The 16,380-nt window shown below is 53.1% G+C and overlaps 1 protein-coding gene across 1 annotated transcript; it reads left to right on the forward strand.

The window, feature by feature from the left end:
* On the forward strand, positions 1–11,637 carry TAT (tyrosine aminotransferase). The gene is made up of 11 exons (XM_074969229.1): positions 1–217; positions 433–537; positions 1,508–1,575; positions 2,009–2,167; positions 2,677–2,815; positions 3,490–3,542; positions 4,128–4,280; positions 5,820–5,948; positions 6,557–6,640; positions 10,247–10,345; positions 11,199–11,637. The coding sequence occupies exons 1-11, from the start codon at positions 1–3 to the stop codon at positions 11,340–11,342; spliced, it is 1,350 nt and encodes a 449-aa protein (XP_074825330.1). The 3' UTR covers positions 11,343–11,637.
* Positions 11,638–16,380: the final 4,743 nt, after the last annotated feature.

The following is a 16,380-nucleotide window of genomic DNA, read 5'->3' on the forward strand; positions in this document are numbered from 1 at the left end:
ATGGACTCTTACCTGATCCAAATGAACGGCAATAGCGATGTCCATGTACATAGAAATGGGAACAGCCCCTCCCTGGGGAAGGTGAAAGGCCGGAAGCCTAGATGGGCAGTCCGGGCCTCTGAGATGTCCAAGAAGACTTTCAATCCCATCCGAGCCATTGTGGACACCATGAAAGTGGAACCCAACCCAAACAAGTCCATGATCTCCTTGTCTCTAGGTGAGTACTGGGAAATGCGCTGTTCCTGCCGGCAGTGCCTTGTGTGGCTGTAGAGTGGGGGTGGTAGTTGAAGAGGTATGGTACTGAGGGCTCCTGAGCTCAGCTGGCAGCCGAGGGGTTTCTGAAGCGTGCAGGAGGGGAGGGTGTGCTGTGTACAGCTCCGTCATTAAAGGACATGAGAAACAAAGATTTTGCTGTTTGTCATTCCCTAAAAGGTGACCCAACAGTATTTGGAAACCTCCCCACTGATGATGAGGTCACCCAGGCTGTGAAGGAGGCCCTGGACTCGGGGAACTACAATGGATATGCTCCTTCAGTCGGTAAGGTCCCATGATTCCTCTTCTAAGGGTAGTGTCCTAGCCCGGCTTGTGCACAAGAGGACAGGGCTGAGCCCGGGGATCTAGACGGATATTGTGTTTCACCTTTCTGACTGACATTGACTCACTCCGATCCATATATTACTCTGGCCATGCACACCAATGAGCAGCAGGGCATTTGAACAGGTTGGAGGCCTGATTTGCTCATGGAGGAGCTTTTGTCCCGGTCATTTTGTGGCCCTTGTTCTGGGAAAAGGCTTCTCCTGCCACAGTAGCGCAATGTGGGCAGGGCATTGCATCTTCGTTCTGCGCCATATCTTGTCACTTTGGCCAGCTATTTTAGTCCCATTCTTCACAGGAAAGTGCTTCAAACAATCATTCAAGACCCATGGGAGGCCAAATCCATCCCTGTTGTGACCCCATAGATGCTGAGGATATCCCCTCAGAGTGAGGGCCCTGGAGCAGAGCAAAGATTGCTGCATTTCCACACAGTTTTGTTCTTGGTGTTAACTGATATAAGTACGGCACTTTCCACACCACGTTGGCTTGGCCATGGAGGTTGTAGACCCAGTTACCAGTGGAGTTAACTTGGGCTGTGGGGACTGGGCATGGGGCATTAATTCAAGGGCGGGGGGCTTTGCATTGGAGCAGGCCCTTATCTGTGCTGTAAAGCCTGCACCTCCCAGGCCTGCTCTGGGGCCAGGACGTCACCTGCTCTGGGTGCTGAGAGCAGCTGGTTCAGTGATGGAACAAGGTGCTTGTGTCAGGGCCCACTGATGTTGTCTTTTGTTTCCTTCGGAATTCAGACAAATTCCATCCTGCCCTGGGATTTATTCCTCTGGAGTCTCTCTGGGTTCTGGAGACCCCTCTTTGTGCTGCGTGGTCTCTGTCTCATGACTCTTGTGGTTCCTGCACAGAACAGGGAAATCTGGTAAAACCACCGTCACTCCATATTCCATCCTTCTCTCCCAAGGGTACCAGTCTTGCCGGCAGGTGATTGCTGCGTATTATAGCTGCCCCGAAGCACCTCTGGAAGCTCAGGTAATGAAGCCTTCCTGGCAAGAGTCCTCACTGGAGAATGAACAGGCTCTGTGGTGTTAGCAACAAATTAGACAGTGCAGCACAGTGGGGCCCCAGCTGGGCTTTTCTCACAGCTTGTCTCTATCCAAGGAGAGAGTAAGAAGGCTGGACATGATCCATATCCAAAGTGATCTTGTCTGGCTTTCTGCCCCAATCCTGGGTCCTGCCTGTCACCCATCCCTGGCTTTCTGATCTGGTGGGTTTGAGCTCCCCAGAAGCCAGCAGTGGTTGCTGCTTTCTGTTTAGCTTCTTCCAGGCCCCTTTAGCCAATAAGTTCTTGCTTCTGGCAGACCCATGGACAATTCGTTACTCCCAGTTCAGCTGTCAGCTCTGGAATTTCTGAGAGCAGCCTCTAGTTGCATTCGAAGAGCTCATTCTTGTTTGCTGTCTGCAGGACGTTATCCTGACAAGTGGCTGCAGCCAGGCTATTGAACTTGCATTAGCAGTGCTGGCTAATCCAGGGCAGAACATCCTGGTGCCAAGACCTGGCTTCTCTCTCTACAAGACCCTTGCACTCTCCATGGGGATTGAGGTCAAATTCTACAACCTCTTGGTAAGGCAGTTAGGAGTGGAATGCCACCCCCCCTCTAGAGAGATCCTAGGGATCTCTTACCCCTCCTCATAAGAAAAGGGAGGAAGGCGTGAAGGGCCAAAGCCAAATAAGCTGGTGCCAGAGCCCATCAGCCCAGCCCTTCTCATGGGCCTTCAGCTTTCCATGGTGGCTGTTCTCCCCAGGGCCCCTGTGTAAGTTGTGCCTTCTCATGGGGGGAAGAAATGCCGGTACCTTTCATTAGGCGCAAAGCACAGCTATGTCTGCATGGTCTTTGGCCTGCGCCTGGCCACATACGCTCCACATCCTGCGCCTGGACGGATCCTCATGCCTCACTCTGGGCCTGGACTCCTGGCTAGTCCTTCAGCCTGTGCCCAGCTCCTCACTCTGTGCCCGGCCCTGCTGCACTTCATCCCCATGCCTGGTGCCCAGCCCCCAGGCGGATCCTCACTCCATACTCCATGCCTTATTCTTCATCTTCACGCACCCTCTCCCTCTCCTCCACTCACTAGCCTGAGAAATCCTGGGAAATTGACTTGAAGCACTTGGAGTCGCTGGTGAATGAGAAGACGGCCTGTGTCATTGTGAACAACCCATCTAACCCCTGCGGCTCCGTATTCAGCAAAAGCCATCTCCAGAAAATCCTGGCCGGTGAGTCTCTGAGCACTGAGCCAGGGCAGGGCTTTTGATTCGCTGCCTTGTCCTATCCTCTGCTTATCTGTTTCAATCTAATTATGGTGAGCAATATGGCAGGACCTGACCTATTATGTGGCTATGTTGGTGCTACAGAAATAACAGTACCAGGGCCTGGAGGATTCACCCCAGACTGTGTGTCTTACCCTGTTCCCAGGGCCTTTGGGACAACCCTACACAGAGTCAGCATGGCTAGGGAAGGGATGCAGGATGAGAGCTCCTAGGGTCTGTCCCTGGTTCTGTCCCTAACCCACTGTGTGGCCTTCCCTTCCCTTCTCTGGCAGTATAATGGGGATCACACTCCTGATCCACCTCTCAGAATCCTGCTGAGAAAGCCTTCAACATTACGATTAGTGGATCAGTGGCGTCTGTCCCAGGCCTGGGGTCAGAGCAGGCATAGGCCCTGCAAGCCTAGCCCTGGGAAGGATTGTTCCTAACAATGTATTCTCTAACACTTTGTCCATTGGTTTGTATATCCAAAGTAAGGAATATGGAGACACTCTGTGGGTGGATTGGGGTCTGTTGTGTAGGGCTAGGGGAGAGCCCATGCCTGCCCTCTGTAGGATGAGGGTGAGTCTGCACCCTGTAGGGCAGCAAGGCAGCCAGTTTGAGTGTTTACTTCTCTCCCCCAGTGGCCTCGAGACAGTGTGTCCCCATCCTAGCTGATGAAATCTATGGAGACATGGTGAGTGCCTGTCCCTGCCATGCACAACCGTTTGCACCCAGAGCCTGGGTCTGTGGCTTCTCACTATACACTTGCCCCTTGGTAGCAGAGTTTAGGAGTAACTAGCCCCAGACAAGAGCCATAGCCATTAGTCCTGCTGCCTTTGAGTACAGCCATGTACTGTACTTGCAGCTCCCTGGTCCTGTCTGCCCAGCTGTCCCCTGGAAGGGCATCTTGTGTCTGGTACTCTCCTTTCCTCTGGGTGGGTCAAACTCAGAGCTGCAAGCACTCACGCTCTTGTGTGCATTGCTGTGCTTGTGTCTCTCATCCAGGGGCCCCTGTCATCCCTTAATTAGGACCAGATGTGCAAGGGCTGGTTCTTTGCACTGCACATGAACTCCCCCTTGAAGCATCCCTACAGCTCCCCCAAACCTGCTCGCTGCACCATCTCTTTCATGCCAGAGTCTCACTGCTCATTGCTCATCTGCTTTGATATCCCTGCCAGTGAGTTAATGAGCCAACCCCCTGCCCTCCCAGAGCTCCCCTGTCTCTCACAGGGAATTGGCAAGGAGAGGGTGGCCGCTAACGCATCCTCCTGTCTCACAGGTGTTTGCAGAGTGCAAGTATGAGCCCATAGCAACTCTTAGCACCAACGTGCCGATCTTGTCCTGTGGAGGCCTGGCCAAGCGATGGCTGGTCCCAGGCTGGAGGATGGGGTGGATCCTGGTTAATGATCGGAGAGACATCTTTGGGAATGAGGTGAGGAACGTTGTCTGGTAGTCTTCTCGATGCCCACAATAGCGCCACAGACTAAACATGCACAGGCCGCAGGCACCTTCCCCTGCGTGTGTGCACACCGCTGCCTTTCACTCCAGCACAAGCATGCACTCTTCCTCCTGCTCACACACTCTCCCTTGCATGCGCACACGCATGTGCCCTCGTGTTCCTGCCTGCTACTTCATGCACACATGCTGCCTTTTTTTCACAGTTACCAACTTTCTTGCGGTAAATAAGCACCCTGACTTTCACAGTAAGCCAAAAATCAAGCTAATCCCATTTCAAAACAAGGCCAAAACAAGCCAATCCCTAAGAACCCCAACACTCTATGTGACTAGATCCCCCTGGCGGGCAGTCTGGGACTGTGGTGGGCCCGCTGTGCACCCCTGACTCTATCCCTGCCTTGCCCCTGCTTGCCCCTTGCCCCTGCTTGCTGGGAGCTGATCAAAAAAAAGAAGCAACAAGCTACAAGCCAATTAAGCCAAAAGCAAGCCTAATTTCTGTGATTTTTTTCACGGGTTTGGCATGTCTGCTTCTCTTGCATGCCACTTTGGAGGCAAAGGGTTTTGCATTCCTCTCTATCAGGCAAGCCCTGTTTCCCCTACAGCAATAACACAAAGTCGTGCTGTCCCCTTGTGGTCCCTGTATGCTCTAATGTGGTTTCTCCTTATTGGTTGAACAAGATAGCAGGTGGTGGTGCAGCCTGAGCTTTGGCTCTTTAGTTATCATTCACTGATTTGTGGCCCGGTGATACCCGGTAGAGCTGGGAGCTTTCCACAAATCTGGGGCACCCGAGAGCTCACAATAGACAGCAGAGGAAGAGGGCAATGTTGATCTCACCTGTCCCTGGCTGGCCATGATGCAGTATCCAATAGTGATTAAATGGAATGGAAATGAGCAGAGTGAACCAAAGACTGTGTCACAACAGAGACTGGTTTGCAAAGGCTCTGGCATGGGTTTGCTTCAGGCAAGTCCCAGCCCTTTGGTATTGGTGTGTTTGGCTGGGAAGCCCTGACGCTTGTGTGCACAGTTTAGTCAAATCAATGGTCAATGATAGTGGATTCTCAGGCACAAAGGAGTCTGAGATGCTGGGGTTGGTCGTGTACTAGCCTCAGCCCCAAACTACTTCAGAAAAGCCTAGGAGCTACTCTAACATATCAGATGCCCTCTGGTAACAGGAAACTCCAGCTAGTGAGCTCTGGCTGGTTCCTGGCCCCTTTGCACCATAAGCGTGGTGTGAAAGGGCTGGATCCTAGCTAAGGATCGTGGACCAGCTCTGGCCCTCAAACACAGCTAGTGACACTGGGGCCTTCATAGATAGTCTGCAGACACCTGTGATACAGACCCCAGATAATGGGACTGGCTCCAGAATGCTTTGCAAAGTTTGAAAAACACCCCTTGTCCAATTGTGGCCGTGTTTGATCCTATGAATAGCTAGAAATGCTGGCGTCAGGGTGGGAGCATTTTCCTTTCCTTCATGAGTGTGCGATCTTTGAGGTCAGAGTGTCACCTGTGTTTCAGATCAGGGATGGCCTTGTAAGGTTGAGTCAAAGGATCCTGGGACCCTGCACAATTGTCCAGGGGGCACTGGAACACATCATCCACCGAACACCCCCAGAATTTTACCACAACACCCTCAGCTTCCTCAAGGTATGTCCCCCTAGAGAGAGGTATTTAGAGTGAGAGCGGACCAGCAGCATTCCTCAGCAGGTCAAACAGGACTATGAATCATCACAGTGGTGTTTTGTTAGGGACCTCATCTTCCCATGTCCACTCTCTCCCAGCAGGGTGGGCTGGAGAGAGCGGGGCAGGAGCGCCAGCTATGGGGGGAGCTCCTGGCTACTGCAGTCCTGGCATCTCCTAGCAGGGGGCGCTGCCAGGAGGGGGTCAGGAGCACCGGGATGCGGGGAGCTCCTGGCTACGACTGTCCTGACCAATTCTAGCAGGGGCGCTACCAGGAGGGTGCAGGAGTACCAGCTGTGGGGAGCTCTTGACAATCCAGTCACAGCGCTGCCAGCCAGGAGGTGCTGTAGGAAGAAATGCCGGGGGCGGGAGGGGTGTCTACACTGATTTGCTGAGGTCAGCTCAGTCACCTCGACTGCACTCAAGGCCGTTAACATCTGTCCTGTTTGCATTAGATGCCCCTTTATTTGCAGTGGGGGGCCTGTCTTGGGTTCTGGCCAAGAATTTGTCTCCAATTTGCTGAGCTGCTTCCTGGAATGTCCCGAGTCCTGAACTCTCTCCTCTCTGCCTTTCAGTCCAATGCTGACCTTTGCTATGCTGCCCTGTCTGCCATCTCTGGACTCCAGCCCATCCGGCCCTCAGGGGCCATGTACCTCATGGTAAGTGAGGCGCTAATGTGCCATTTTCAGAGCTTTGCTTTGCTCAGTGCATGCTGGATCCTGTTGCCCTGCCCAGTGTCTGCCTTGTCTGCTTAAAATGTGAGTTGTTCAGGGAAGGGCCTGATTCTTAGTGTATCTGGGCAGCGCCCGGCACAGTGGGGCCCTGATCTCAGCTGGGGCAGGGCCTGTCTCTTACTGTGTCTGGGCAGCGCTCGGCACAGTGGGGCCCCATTCTTCAGAGAGTCGTAGAGTTTAAGGCCAGGGGAGACCACTATGTCATTTAGTCTGACCTCCTGTGTAGCACAGCCCAGAGAATTCCACCCAGCTCCCCCTCTGGTGAGCCCAGTAGCTTGTGTCTGGCTAAAGCAAATTATCCAAAAAGGCACTGGTCTGGAGTTGAAGACATCAAGAGATGGAGGATCACTACTTCCCTTGGCTGTTTGGTCCAATGGTTAATCGCCCTCACAGTTAAAAAACATTGTGCCTTTAACTTTCAGCCGCTGGTTCTCATTATTCCTTTGTCTGTGAGAAGATTCAAGAGCCCTTTAGTACCTGTTATTTTCTCCCTGTGAAGATACTGATGTACTGTAAACAAGTCATATCTCAATCTTCTTTATGAGAAGCTACCAACAGACTGAGCTCGTTATGTCTCTCACTGTAAAGCATTTTCTCCAGCCCTTGAAACATTTTTCTGGCTCTTGTCTGCACCCTCTCCAGTTTTTCAGTATCCTTTTTAAAAGTTGGGCATGAGAACTCCTTCATGGTATTCTAGCATCAGTCTCACCAATGCCGCATACAGAGATAAAATCACCCTTCTGTTCACTAATTTATACACCCAAGGAGTGCATTGGCCCTTTTTGCCATAGCATCTCACTGGGAGCTCATGCTGAGTTGTTTGTCCACTATCACCTCTAAATCCTGTACAGTTATTGCTTTCCAGAATGTGGTCCCCCATTCTGCAGGCATGGTGTGTGTTCTGTGTTCCTAGGTATTCTTTATATTTGACTTTATTAAAACTTATTTTGATTGAACGGGCCCAGTTTACCAAGCAATCCAGATCACTCTGTATGACTTCCCTGTCCTCAGCATTATTTACCACTCCACTAATCTTTTGTGTCATCTTTATATTTACTGCCAGATCATTGACGAAAATGTTGAATAGCATCAGGCCTAGTACTGATCCTTGCAGAACCCCACTAGCAATATCCACACTCAGTGACTGTTCCCTAGTGACAACTATTTTTTGAGCTCCGTCAGTTAGCCAGTTCTTAATCCATTTATCGTGTGCTTATTCTTTATAGATATTGCTAATTTTTTTATCAGTGTCATGCGGTACTAAATCAAAGACTTAACAAAAATCTAAGTACACAGTTACTTTTTCAACCAAACTCTTAATCTCATAAAATAATGAAATCCAGTTTGCTTGACAAGATGTATTTTCCATAAACACCACATTGGCTGGCATTAGTTATATCCCTGTTCTTTAATTCTTTGTCAGCTGAATCATCTTTACCGTTATTCTGAGTGGGATGTCTATAGTTGCCTGAGTCATCCCACTTGCCCTTTTTGAAAATTGACACAACGTGAACACTCTTCCAGTCTTCTTGAATGTCCCTAGAACGGCATGGTTTATTAAAAATGAACCAGCAGGCCAAAGATCTGATCAGCCAGCTCTTTTAGGGCTCTTAGCTACAAGTTGTCCAGGTCTGCTGTTCTTAAAATGTTTTATCTCTAGTAGATGCTGTTTATCATCCTCTTTTGTTACTAGTAGACTGGAAAGTAGCTCATCATCCTCATGTAATATGAGTACCTCATCATTCTCATTTCCAAATATAGAACAAATAATCTATTAAATACCCTTGCCTTTTCTACAGCATTATTAACAATTTTATCATCTCCCTCTAATAATGGACTTGTACCATTGTTAGAATTTCTTTTGTTCATAAAAAAATCCTCCTTATTCTCCTTAGGCATGCCAGCCATGAATGTCCCTTGATGTCTTTAGCTTCCCTTATCAATTTTCTGTACTTCATCACTTCTAATTTATATCAATTGCTAACTATTTTAACCTTTTTCCATTTGTAATATATTGTCTTTTTATTTCTGATTGCTGACTTTATTCTGCCACTGGCTTTTGGCCAAAGTTTTCCTCTTTATTGATCGTGAATTCATGGCGTTTTGCCATCTAGTAAACTCTTCTTAAACAACTGAGAATTTTCATTCACATTTTTCTGTGTAAATTTCACTCATAATTTCTGTCAGCTTTGGGAAATTGGCCCCTTTGAAGCACCAAATATATATATATATATATATATATTATTGGTCAGAACCTTCCTCTCTTTGCCCATAATGAATATAGTCAGGTCATGATTGCTGGTCCCTAGGTAACAACCAACTTCCAGTTCAGTGAACAGTCATAGAATCATAGAATATCAGGGTTGGAAGGGACCTCAGGAGGTCATCTAGTCCAGCCCCCTTCTCAAAGCAGGACCAATCCCCAATTAAATCATCCCAGCCAGGGCTTTGTCAAGCCTGACCTTGAAAACCTCTAAGGAAGGAGATTCCACCACCTAAGGAAGGAGTATCCATCATTATCCATCACAATGAGGTCCAGAATAGAGTTACCTCCTGCTGGCTGCAGTCCCTTTGTGTTAGAAAATCAGCATCAAAATGTTTCGCAAATTCTAATGGAGTTTTACTTCTGGCTGCATGGGACCTCTAGCATGTCTTCTCAACTGAGGTCCCCCATCACAACCATTTTTCTTTCCACATATTACAGACAAATGCTTAAGAAGTTACTCAACCAGTTCTCTGGTCTGTAACAGATCCCCATCACTGCCCCCTCCTGGGCATTAGCAGCACATTGAACCATGTGCATTGAAGAGCTGGTGCTTCTGAGCTATCAGTAACTCTAAAACAGGTTATGGTTTCTTTAATGGGGTCACCCTCCCCGCTGTACTCCCTCTCCTTCCTTGACAGGCCCTCCCACCTTGTCAGTAACAATAGTGGGGAATGACAATGTGTTTGCAGCTGCCTTCAGCTAGGACTGAGGTTTCCTGCTTCAGAGTTTGAGGTTAATGTAGTGTGGCAGACCCTGTTTGTGAGGCCACTGCTAGCCTAGTGATTCTAGAGCATGGGGTGGGGGTGGGGGGTGAGGCACAGTGCAAGCACAAATACAGCCTTCAGTTTCACACACATGGCATGGGGCTGTATAGGGCCGGCAGGGGGAGGGGGCGGGGGGATGCAGGGGACACGGGGCTGTATATGCTGCCGAGGGGGGTGGAGGGATGTGGGGGGCACGGGGCTGTATAGGCTGCGGGGGGTAGGAGGGATGCAAGCGACACAGGGCTGTATAGGCTGCGGGGGGGAGCAGGCGGAGGGATGTGGGGGGCACGGGGCTGTATGGGCTGCAGGAGGGAGGAGGGATACCAGGGGCATGGAGCTGTATAGGGCTGCGGGGGGAGGACGGGGGCATGGGACTGTATAGGCTGCGGGGGAAGGAGGGATGCGGAGGGCATGGGGCTGCATAGGGGTGGGGAGGAGGGATGCTCTGGTGCAATCCTATCCAGCCTTGGCCTCTGACATCCCTAAATTTCTGCACTGCAGGTTGGAATTGAAATGGAGCATTTCCCCAAGTTTGAGAATGACGTGGAGTTCACCGAACAGCTGATCTCAGAGCAGTCAGTCTTCTGCCTGCCAGCCTCAGTCAGTGTTCCTCTCAGAGCAGCCACACGTGTAGAGAGTCTGGGGGAGTGCTCTGAGTTCTGAGCCTGGGCACCCAGTGGGGGGCTGGGAGCTCTGAGCATGGGGCATTGGGGGCGTGGGGCTGGGAGCTCTGAGCATGGGGCATCGGAGGGAGGGGGCTGGGTGTCATGTGGTCTGCCAGAAGCCCTGGGCAGTGCTGCAATGGTCACTCGTTGCCCTAGCCAGGCCCCAGGTAGCCGCTATCCTGTCTCTCAGACTGCAGAGTCTGCCCCTCTGCTGTGCATCCCGTGTGTTCCTGAGCCCTGTGTCCTCTCTGCTTTGCACAAGAGCAGCTCCCTGCGGAGTTTGCACTAGCTCTGTTCAATGCCCTGTGCAAACCCCCTGCGGCCCCATTCATAGTGCAGGGACAAAGCTGGAGCCTTGCTGCACGTCTCCCCTTCCCGCTCCCATTGCCCGCAGTCACCCACCCAGTTCCTTAGCCACTCACTGAGCCTTGAGGGTCCTCGGCTCCCTCCAGCCTGTTCTCTGGGTCCTGCCTGGGGGCTACCGAGCTCAACCCCACCAGCTCTTTTCTTACAGCCCCTTCCCCTGAGGGTCTCACCATTCCTTGCTGACGCAGCAGCCACAGGAGGTTTGCGCTGTGAAAGGCATTTTACAGATGGAGATGCTGATGGGCCAGGATTAGATCCCACAGCTCCTGGCCACAGTGCTATGCTCCTTCCATCTGGCTAGGCCTATTCCTGTGGGTTGTGCTTGCTTGTGGGACACAGCCGGGGACCTGGCAGGGCAGGGGTCTGAGATCCCAGTTTCACCCCTGCCCAACTAACCAGCCTTTTCCCATGGTTCATTTCAGTGCTTTGAGTACCCCCATTTCTTCCGGGTGGTGCTAACGGTGCCCGAGGAGATGATGGTGGAGGCCTGCAGTCGCATCCAGGAGTTCTGTGAAAGGCACTACCAGGGCAATGAGGGGGCCCAGGACCTGGAATGTGACAAGTAGCCAGGAGTGCCCTCTACTCTGCCTCCGCTCAGCCACCCCGTAAATGAGCAGCAGTGGGCAGGGTAGGGCTGCCCTCAGGTCAGCACCTACATCCCATTGCACCTAATGCAACTGGAGCAGACTACAATCCTGCAGAGATTCTGCATGTTCCCTGGGCTCATGGGAACCAGCAGCCATCATTCTACCCCATTCACAAACCCTCAGGCACCCAGTGTCCCACTACCCGCCAGGAGCCCATGCTCTGGTCTGTGTCAGTGAACCGCAGCATCCTTCATACAGGGCCTGCAGCTTCCACTCAGGCAGGCAGTCGTAGTATGTGGGAACCGTCACTTAGCTGTTCAGTTTGAGGGTCTCTGTTATTGCAGGGCAGTAGCTGGGAGACCCCACGCTGAATGCAAGATGACAACTTCTAATTCCCTTCACTAGCAGTTACATGGGATGCTGAGCTGGACTCTTCCACTGACAGAGCCATGCATGTGTCGGAGCAGAGTTCTTAGCCTCTCTCTGGCTGGAGCTGTACTGGACGGTCTGGTGTACATGTGGCATGATGGACCCTTGTTTGTCTGTACCACAGAATGTCAATGACTGTTCCTGATGTCTCCCCTTTATGTTCTCTAAGGAGCAGGAGTTCTGTGTACTCAGCCCTTGGTGTTGCAAAGGGCATAAATTATTGTAACTATTTTATTAATAAATGTTCGGATGTGCCTGGCTTTGTGCTGTGACCCGCCCTGCTGTGGCTGCTTCTGTATCTGCCCTGGACATCTGGAGGCACGGTTCCTCTTCCATCGACACTTTTTGTTGGCTGTTCCACACCAGCCTGAGGCTGGAACAGAGACCAGACAGGACCGTGATCTTCATACATTTCACTTTGATACCAGGCAAAACTACTGAACCCCCCAGCACCTCTCTGCCGAAGCATTTTCACTTGGAAGATGTGCTGATGACTACACTGAACATCATCAGGTTTTCAGCCCTAAAACTTCACCTACCAAACCCCTAAAGACACAGACACATGCTAGAGCCAGCCCCAGGCACCCCAGAATCTGCCCTTCACAGAAATGAACATCCCTCCCGCTCCACTCATGGCCACCATTGACCTCAGTGCTGCCCTCTGCACCACCCTCCACACACACCACTGACCTCCACCCCGCCCTTGTACAGAGCCCACCCCTCTCCACACACACACCATCAACCTCCATCCCACCCTCGTACACAGCCCACCCACCTCCACACACACCATCAACCTCCACCCCGCCCTTGTACACAGCCCACCGCCCTCCACACACACCACTGAGCTCCGCCCTGCCCTCATACACAGCCCACCCACCTCCACACACACCATCAACCTCCACCCCGCCCTCGTACACAGCCCACCCCCCTCCACACACACACCATCAACCTCCACCCCGCCCTCGTACACAGCCCACTCCCCTCCACACACACCATCAACCTCCACCCCGCCCTCGTACACAGCCCACCGCCCTCCACACACACCATCAACCTCCACCCCACCCTCGTACACAGCCCACTCCCCTCCACACACACCATCAACCTCCACCCCGCCCTCCTACACAGCCCACCGCCCTCCACACACACCATCAACCTCCACCCTGCCCTCGTACACAGCCCACCGCCCTCCACACACACCATCAACCTCCACCCCACCCTCGTACACAGCCCACTCCCCTCCACACACACCATCAACCTCCACCCCGCCCTCGTACACAGCCCACCGCCCTCCACACACACCATCAACCTCCACCCTGCCCTCGTACACAGCCCACTCCCCTCCACACACACCATCAGCCTCCACCCCGCCCTTGTACACAGCCCACCGCCCTCCACACACACCATCAACCTCCACCCTGCCCTCGTACACAGCCCACCGCCCTCCACACACACCATCAACCTCCACCCCGCCCTCGTACACAGTCCTCCACCCTCCACACACACCACTGAGCTCCACCCCGCCCTCGTACACAGCCCACCCCCCTCCACACACACACCATGGACCTCCACTCCGCCCTCGTACACAGCCCACCGCCATCCACACACACCACTGAGCTCCGCCCCGCCCTCGAACACAGCCCTCCCCCCTCCACACACACCATCAACCTCCACCCTGCCCTCGTACACAGCCCACCGCCCTCCACACACACACCATCAAACTCCACCCCGCCCTTGTACACAGCCCAACGCCCTCCACACACACACCATCAAACTCCACCCCGCCCTCGTACACAGCCCACCCCCCTCCACACACACCATCAACCTCCACCCCGCCCTCGTACACAGTCCTCCGCCCTCCACACACACACCATCAACCTCCACCCCGCCCTCGTACACAGCCCACCCCCCTCCACACACACCATCAACCTCCATCCCACCCTCATACACAGCCCACCCACCTCCACACACACCATCAACCTCCACCCCGCCCTCGTACACAGGCCACCGCCCTCCACACACACCACTGAGCTCCGTCCCGTCCTCGTACACAGGCCACCCCCCTCCACACACACAGTATCAACCTCCACCCTGCCCTCGTTCAGAGCCCTCCCCCCTCCACACACACCACTGAGCTCCGCCCTGCCCTCGTACACAGGCCACTCCCCTCCACACACACCATCAACCTCCACCCCACCCTCGTACACAGCCCACCGCCCTCCACACACACCACTGAGCTCCGCCCTGCCCTCGTACACAGGCCACTCCCCTCCACACACACCATCAACCTCCACCCCACCCTCGTACACAGTCCACCGCCCTTCACACACACCACTGAGCTCTGCCCTGCCCTCGTACACAGCCCACCCCCCCTCCACACGCACCATCAACCTCCACCCCACCCTCATACACAGCCCACCGCCCTCCACACACACCATCAACCTTCACCCCGCCCTCGTACACAGCCCACCCACCTCCACACACACCACTGAGCTCCGCCCCGTCCTCGTACACAGGCCACCCCCCTCCACACACACCATCAACCTCCACCCCACCCTCCTACACAGCCCACCGCCCTCCACACACACCATCAACCTCCACCCCGCCCTCGTACACAGCCCACCCACCTCCACACACACCACTGAGCTCCGCCCCGTCCTCGTACACAGGCCACCCCCCTCCACACACACCATCAACCTCCACCCCACCCTCCTACACAGCCCACCGCCCTCCACACACACCATCAACCTCCACCCCGCCCTCGTACACAGCCCACCCACCTCCACACACACCACTGAGCTCCGCCCCGTCCTCGTACACAGGCCACCCCCCTCCACACACACAGTATCAACCTCCACCCTGCCCTCGTTCAGAGCCCTCCCCCCTCCACACACACCACTGAGCTCCGCCCTGCCCTCGTACACAGGCCACTCCCCTCCACACACACCATCAACCTCCACCCCGCCCTCGTACACAGCCCACCGCCCTCCACACACACCACTGAGCTCCACCCTGCCCTCGTACACAGCCCTCCCCCTCCACACTCACCATCAACCTCCACCCCGCCCTCGTACACAGCCCACCCCCCCTCCACACGCACCATCAACCTCCACCCCGCCCTCGTACACAGGCCACTCCCCTCCACACACACCATCAACCTCCACCCCGCCCTCGTACACAGCCCACCGCCCTCCACACACACCACTGAGCTCCACCCTGCCCTCGTACACAGCCCTCCCCCTCCACACTCACCATCAACCTCCACCCCGCTCTCGTACACAGCCCACCCCCCCTCCACACGCACCATCAACCTCCACCCCACCCTCGTACACAGCCCACCCCTCTCCACACACATACCATCTACCTCTACTCCGCCCTCGTACACAGCCCACCCCCCTCCACACACACCACTGAGCTTTGCCCTGCCCTCGTACACAGCTGACCCCACTCCACACACACCATAGAGTTCCGCTCCACCTTCATACACAGCCCACCCCCTCTCCACACACACCAGTGATCTCTGATCCACTCTTGTAGATAGCCCTTCCCCTCTCCACACACACACCAGCAACCTCCACCCTGCCCTTGTACACAGCCCACCCCCACTCCACATACACCATCAACCTCCTTCCTGCCCTCGTACAAAACCCACCCTGCTCCACACACACCACTGACCTCCGACCCACCCTCGTACACAACCCACCACCCTCTGGGCCCTTTTGATTAAAAGACACCACCCTCTGTAAGCACAATTTTTCCAGCCTTTTTCTGTCAGCATCTTGATCATGGGTCACTCACTGTAACTGATTTTAAGCCTTAAACTTTCCAATATCAAAATTAAATTTTGACAAGCGTGTGGTTCTGATCCAGAAACCCAATTAACTTGTGGTAATGTGTATCCAAGCATGATTACGCCACTGTGACCGGGATTCTAGTGGGGAGCCAGCTGTGGTCACTCAATTAGGGTGCACTGCAAAGAATGGGGCAGACAATCCCCAAAAAGCTGGTGGATATTCCAATACTTAGATTTACCAAGCCAGCATAAAACAGCTTCTTTATTACCTTACTGGTTACTCAGAAGTCCAAACAACACAGTTCCCTTAAAGTGATCCAGCCTCAGGCCTCCGTCTAGGTTGAAATCTTATTTCATCATATAAGGAAGAAAAGGTTCTATCAATCCCAAAGTATCGGACACATCACCTCCCAGGTTATTGAATAGTCCAGATCTTTCCCAAATACACGCTACAGCCAATTCTTATTAACTAAACTAAAATTTATTGAAAAACAAAAGTGAGAGTATGGTTAAAAATCAATATGCATACAGACATGAGTTCAATTCATTGAGGTTCAGATTCATAGCAGAGATGGTGAGCTTTGTAGTTCCAAAGAGTTCTTTCAGAAATAGTCCATAGGTTATAGCCATTGCCGGGTGTTCCACCTTAGGACTGTGATCTCAGTCCTTTTGCCTAAGCTTCCCCTGTATGAAGCCTCAAGCAGATCTGAGATGAACAGGATCAGGACCCAAGGATCTTTTATACAATTTCATGTCCTTTTTGACCAGCTGGAGTTCCTCAGGGAACAAAAGGTAATT

The sequence above is a fragment of the Natator depressus genome, chromosome 12, assembly GCF_965152275.1.
Source record: "Natator depressus isolate rNatDep1 chromosome 12, rNatDep2.hap1, whole genome shotgun sequence".
Lineage (NCBI taxonomy): Eukaryota > Metazoa > Chordata > Testudines > Cheloniidae > Natator > Natator depressus.

What these genes read in the sequence shown, in the direction of transcription:
- TAT (XM_074969229.1), top strand. Translation starts at nt 1, where the DNA reads ATGGACTCTTACCTGATCCAAATGAACGGCAATAGCGATGTCCATGTA. An exon ending in TCTCCAGAAAATCCTGGCCG is followed by an intron (nt 2,816 to 3,489) that starts GTGAGTCTCTGA and finishes TCTCTCCCCCAG; the next exon opens with TGGCCTCGAGACAGTGTGTC. An exon ending in ACACCCTCAGCTTCCTCAAG is followed by an intron (nt 5,949 to 6,556) that starts GTATGTCCCCCT and finishes TCTGCCTTTCAG; the next exon opens with TCCAATGCTGACCTTTGCTA.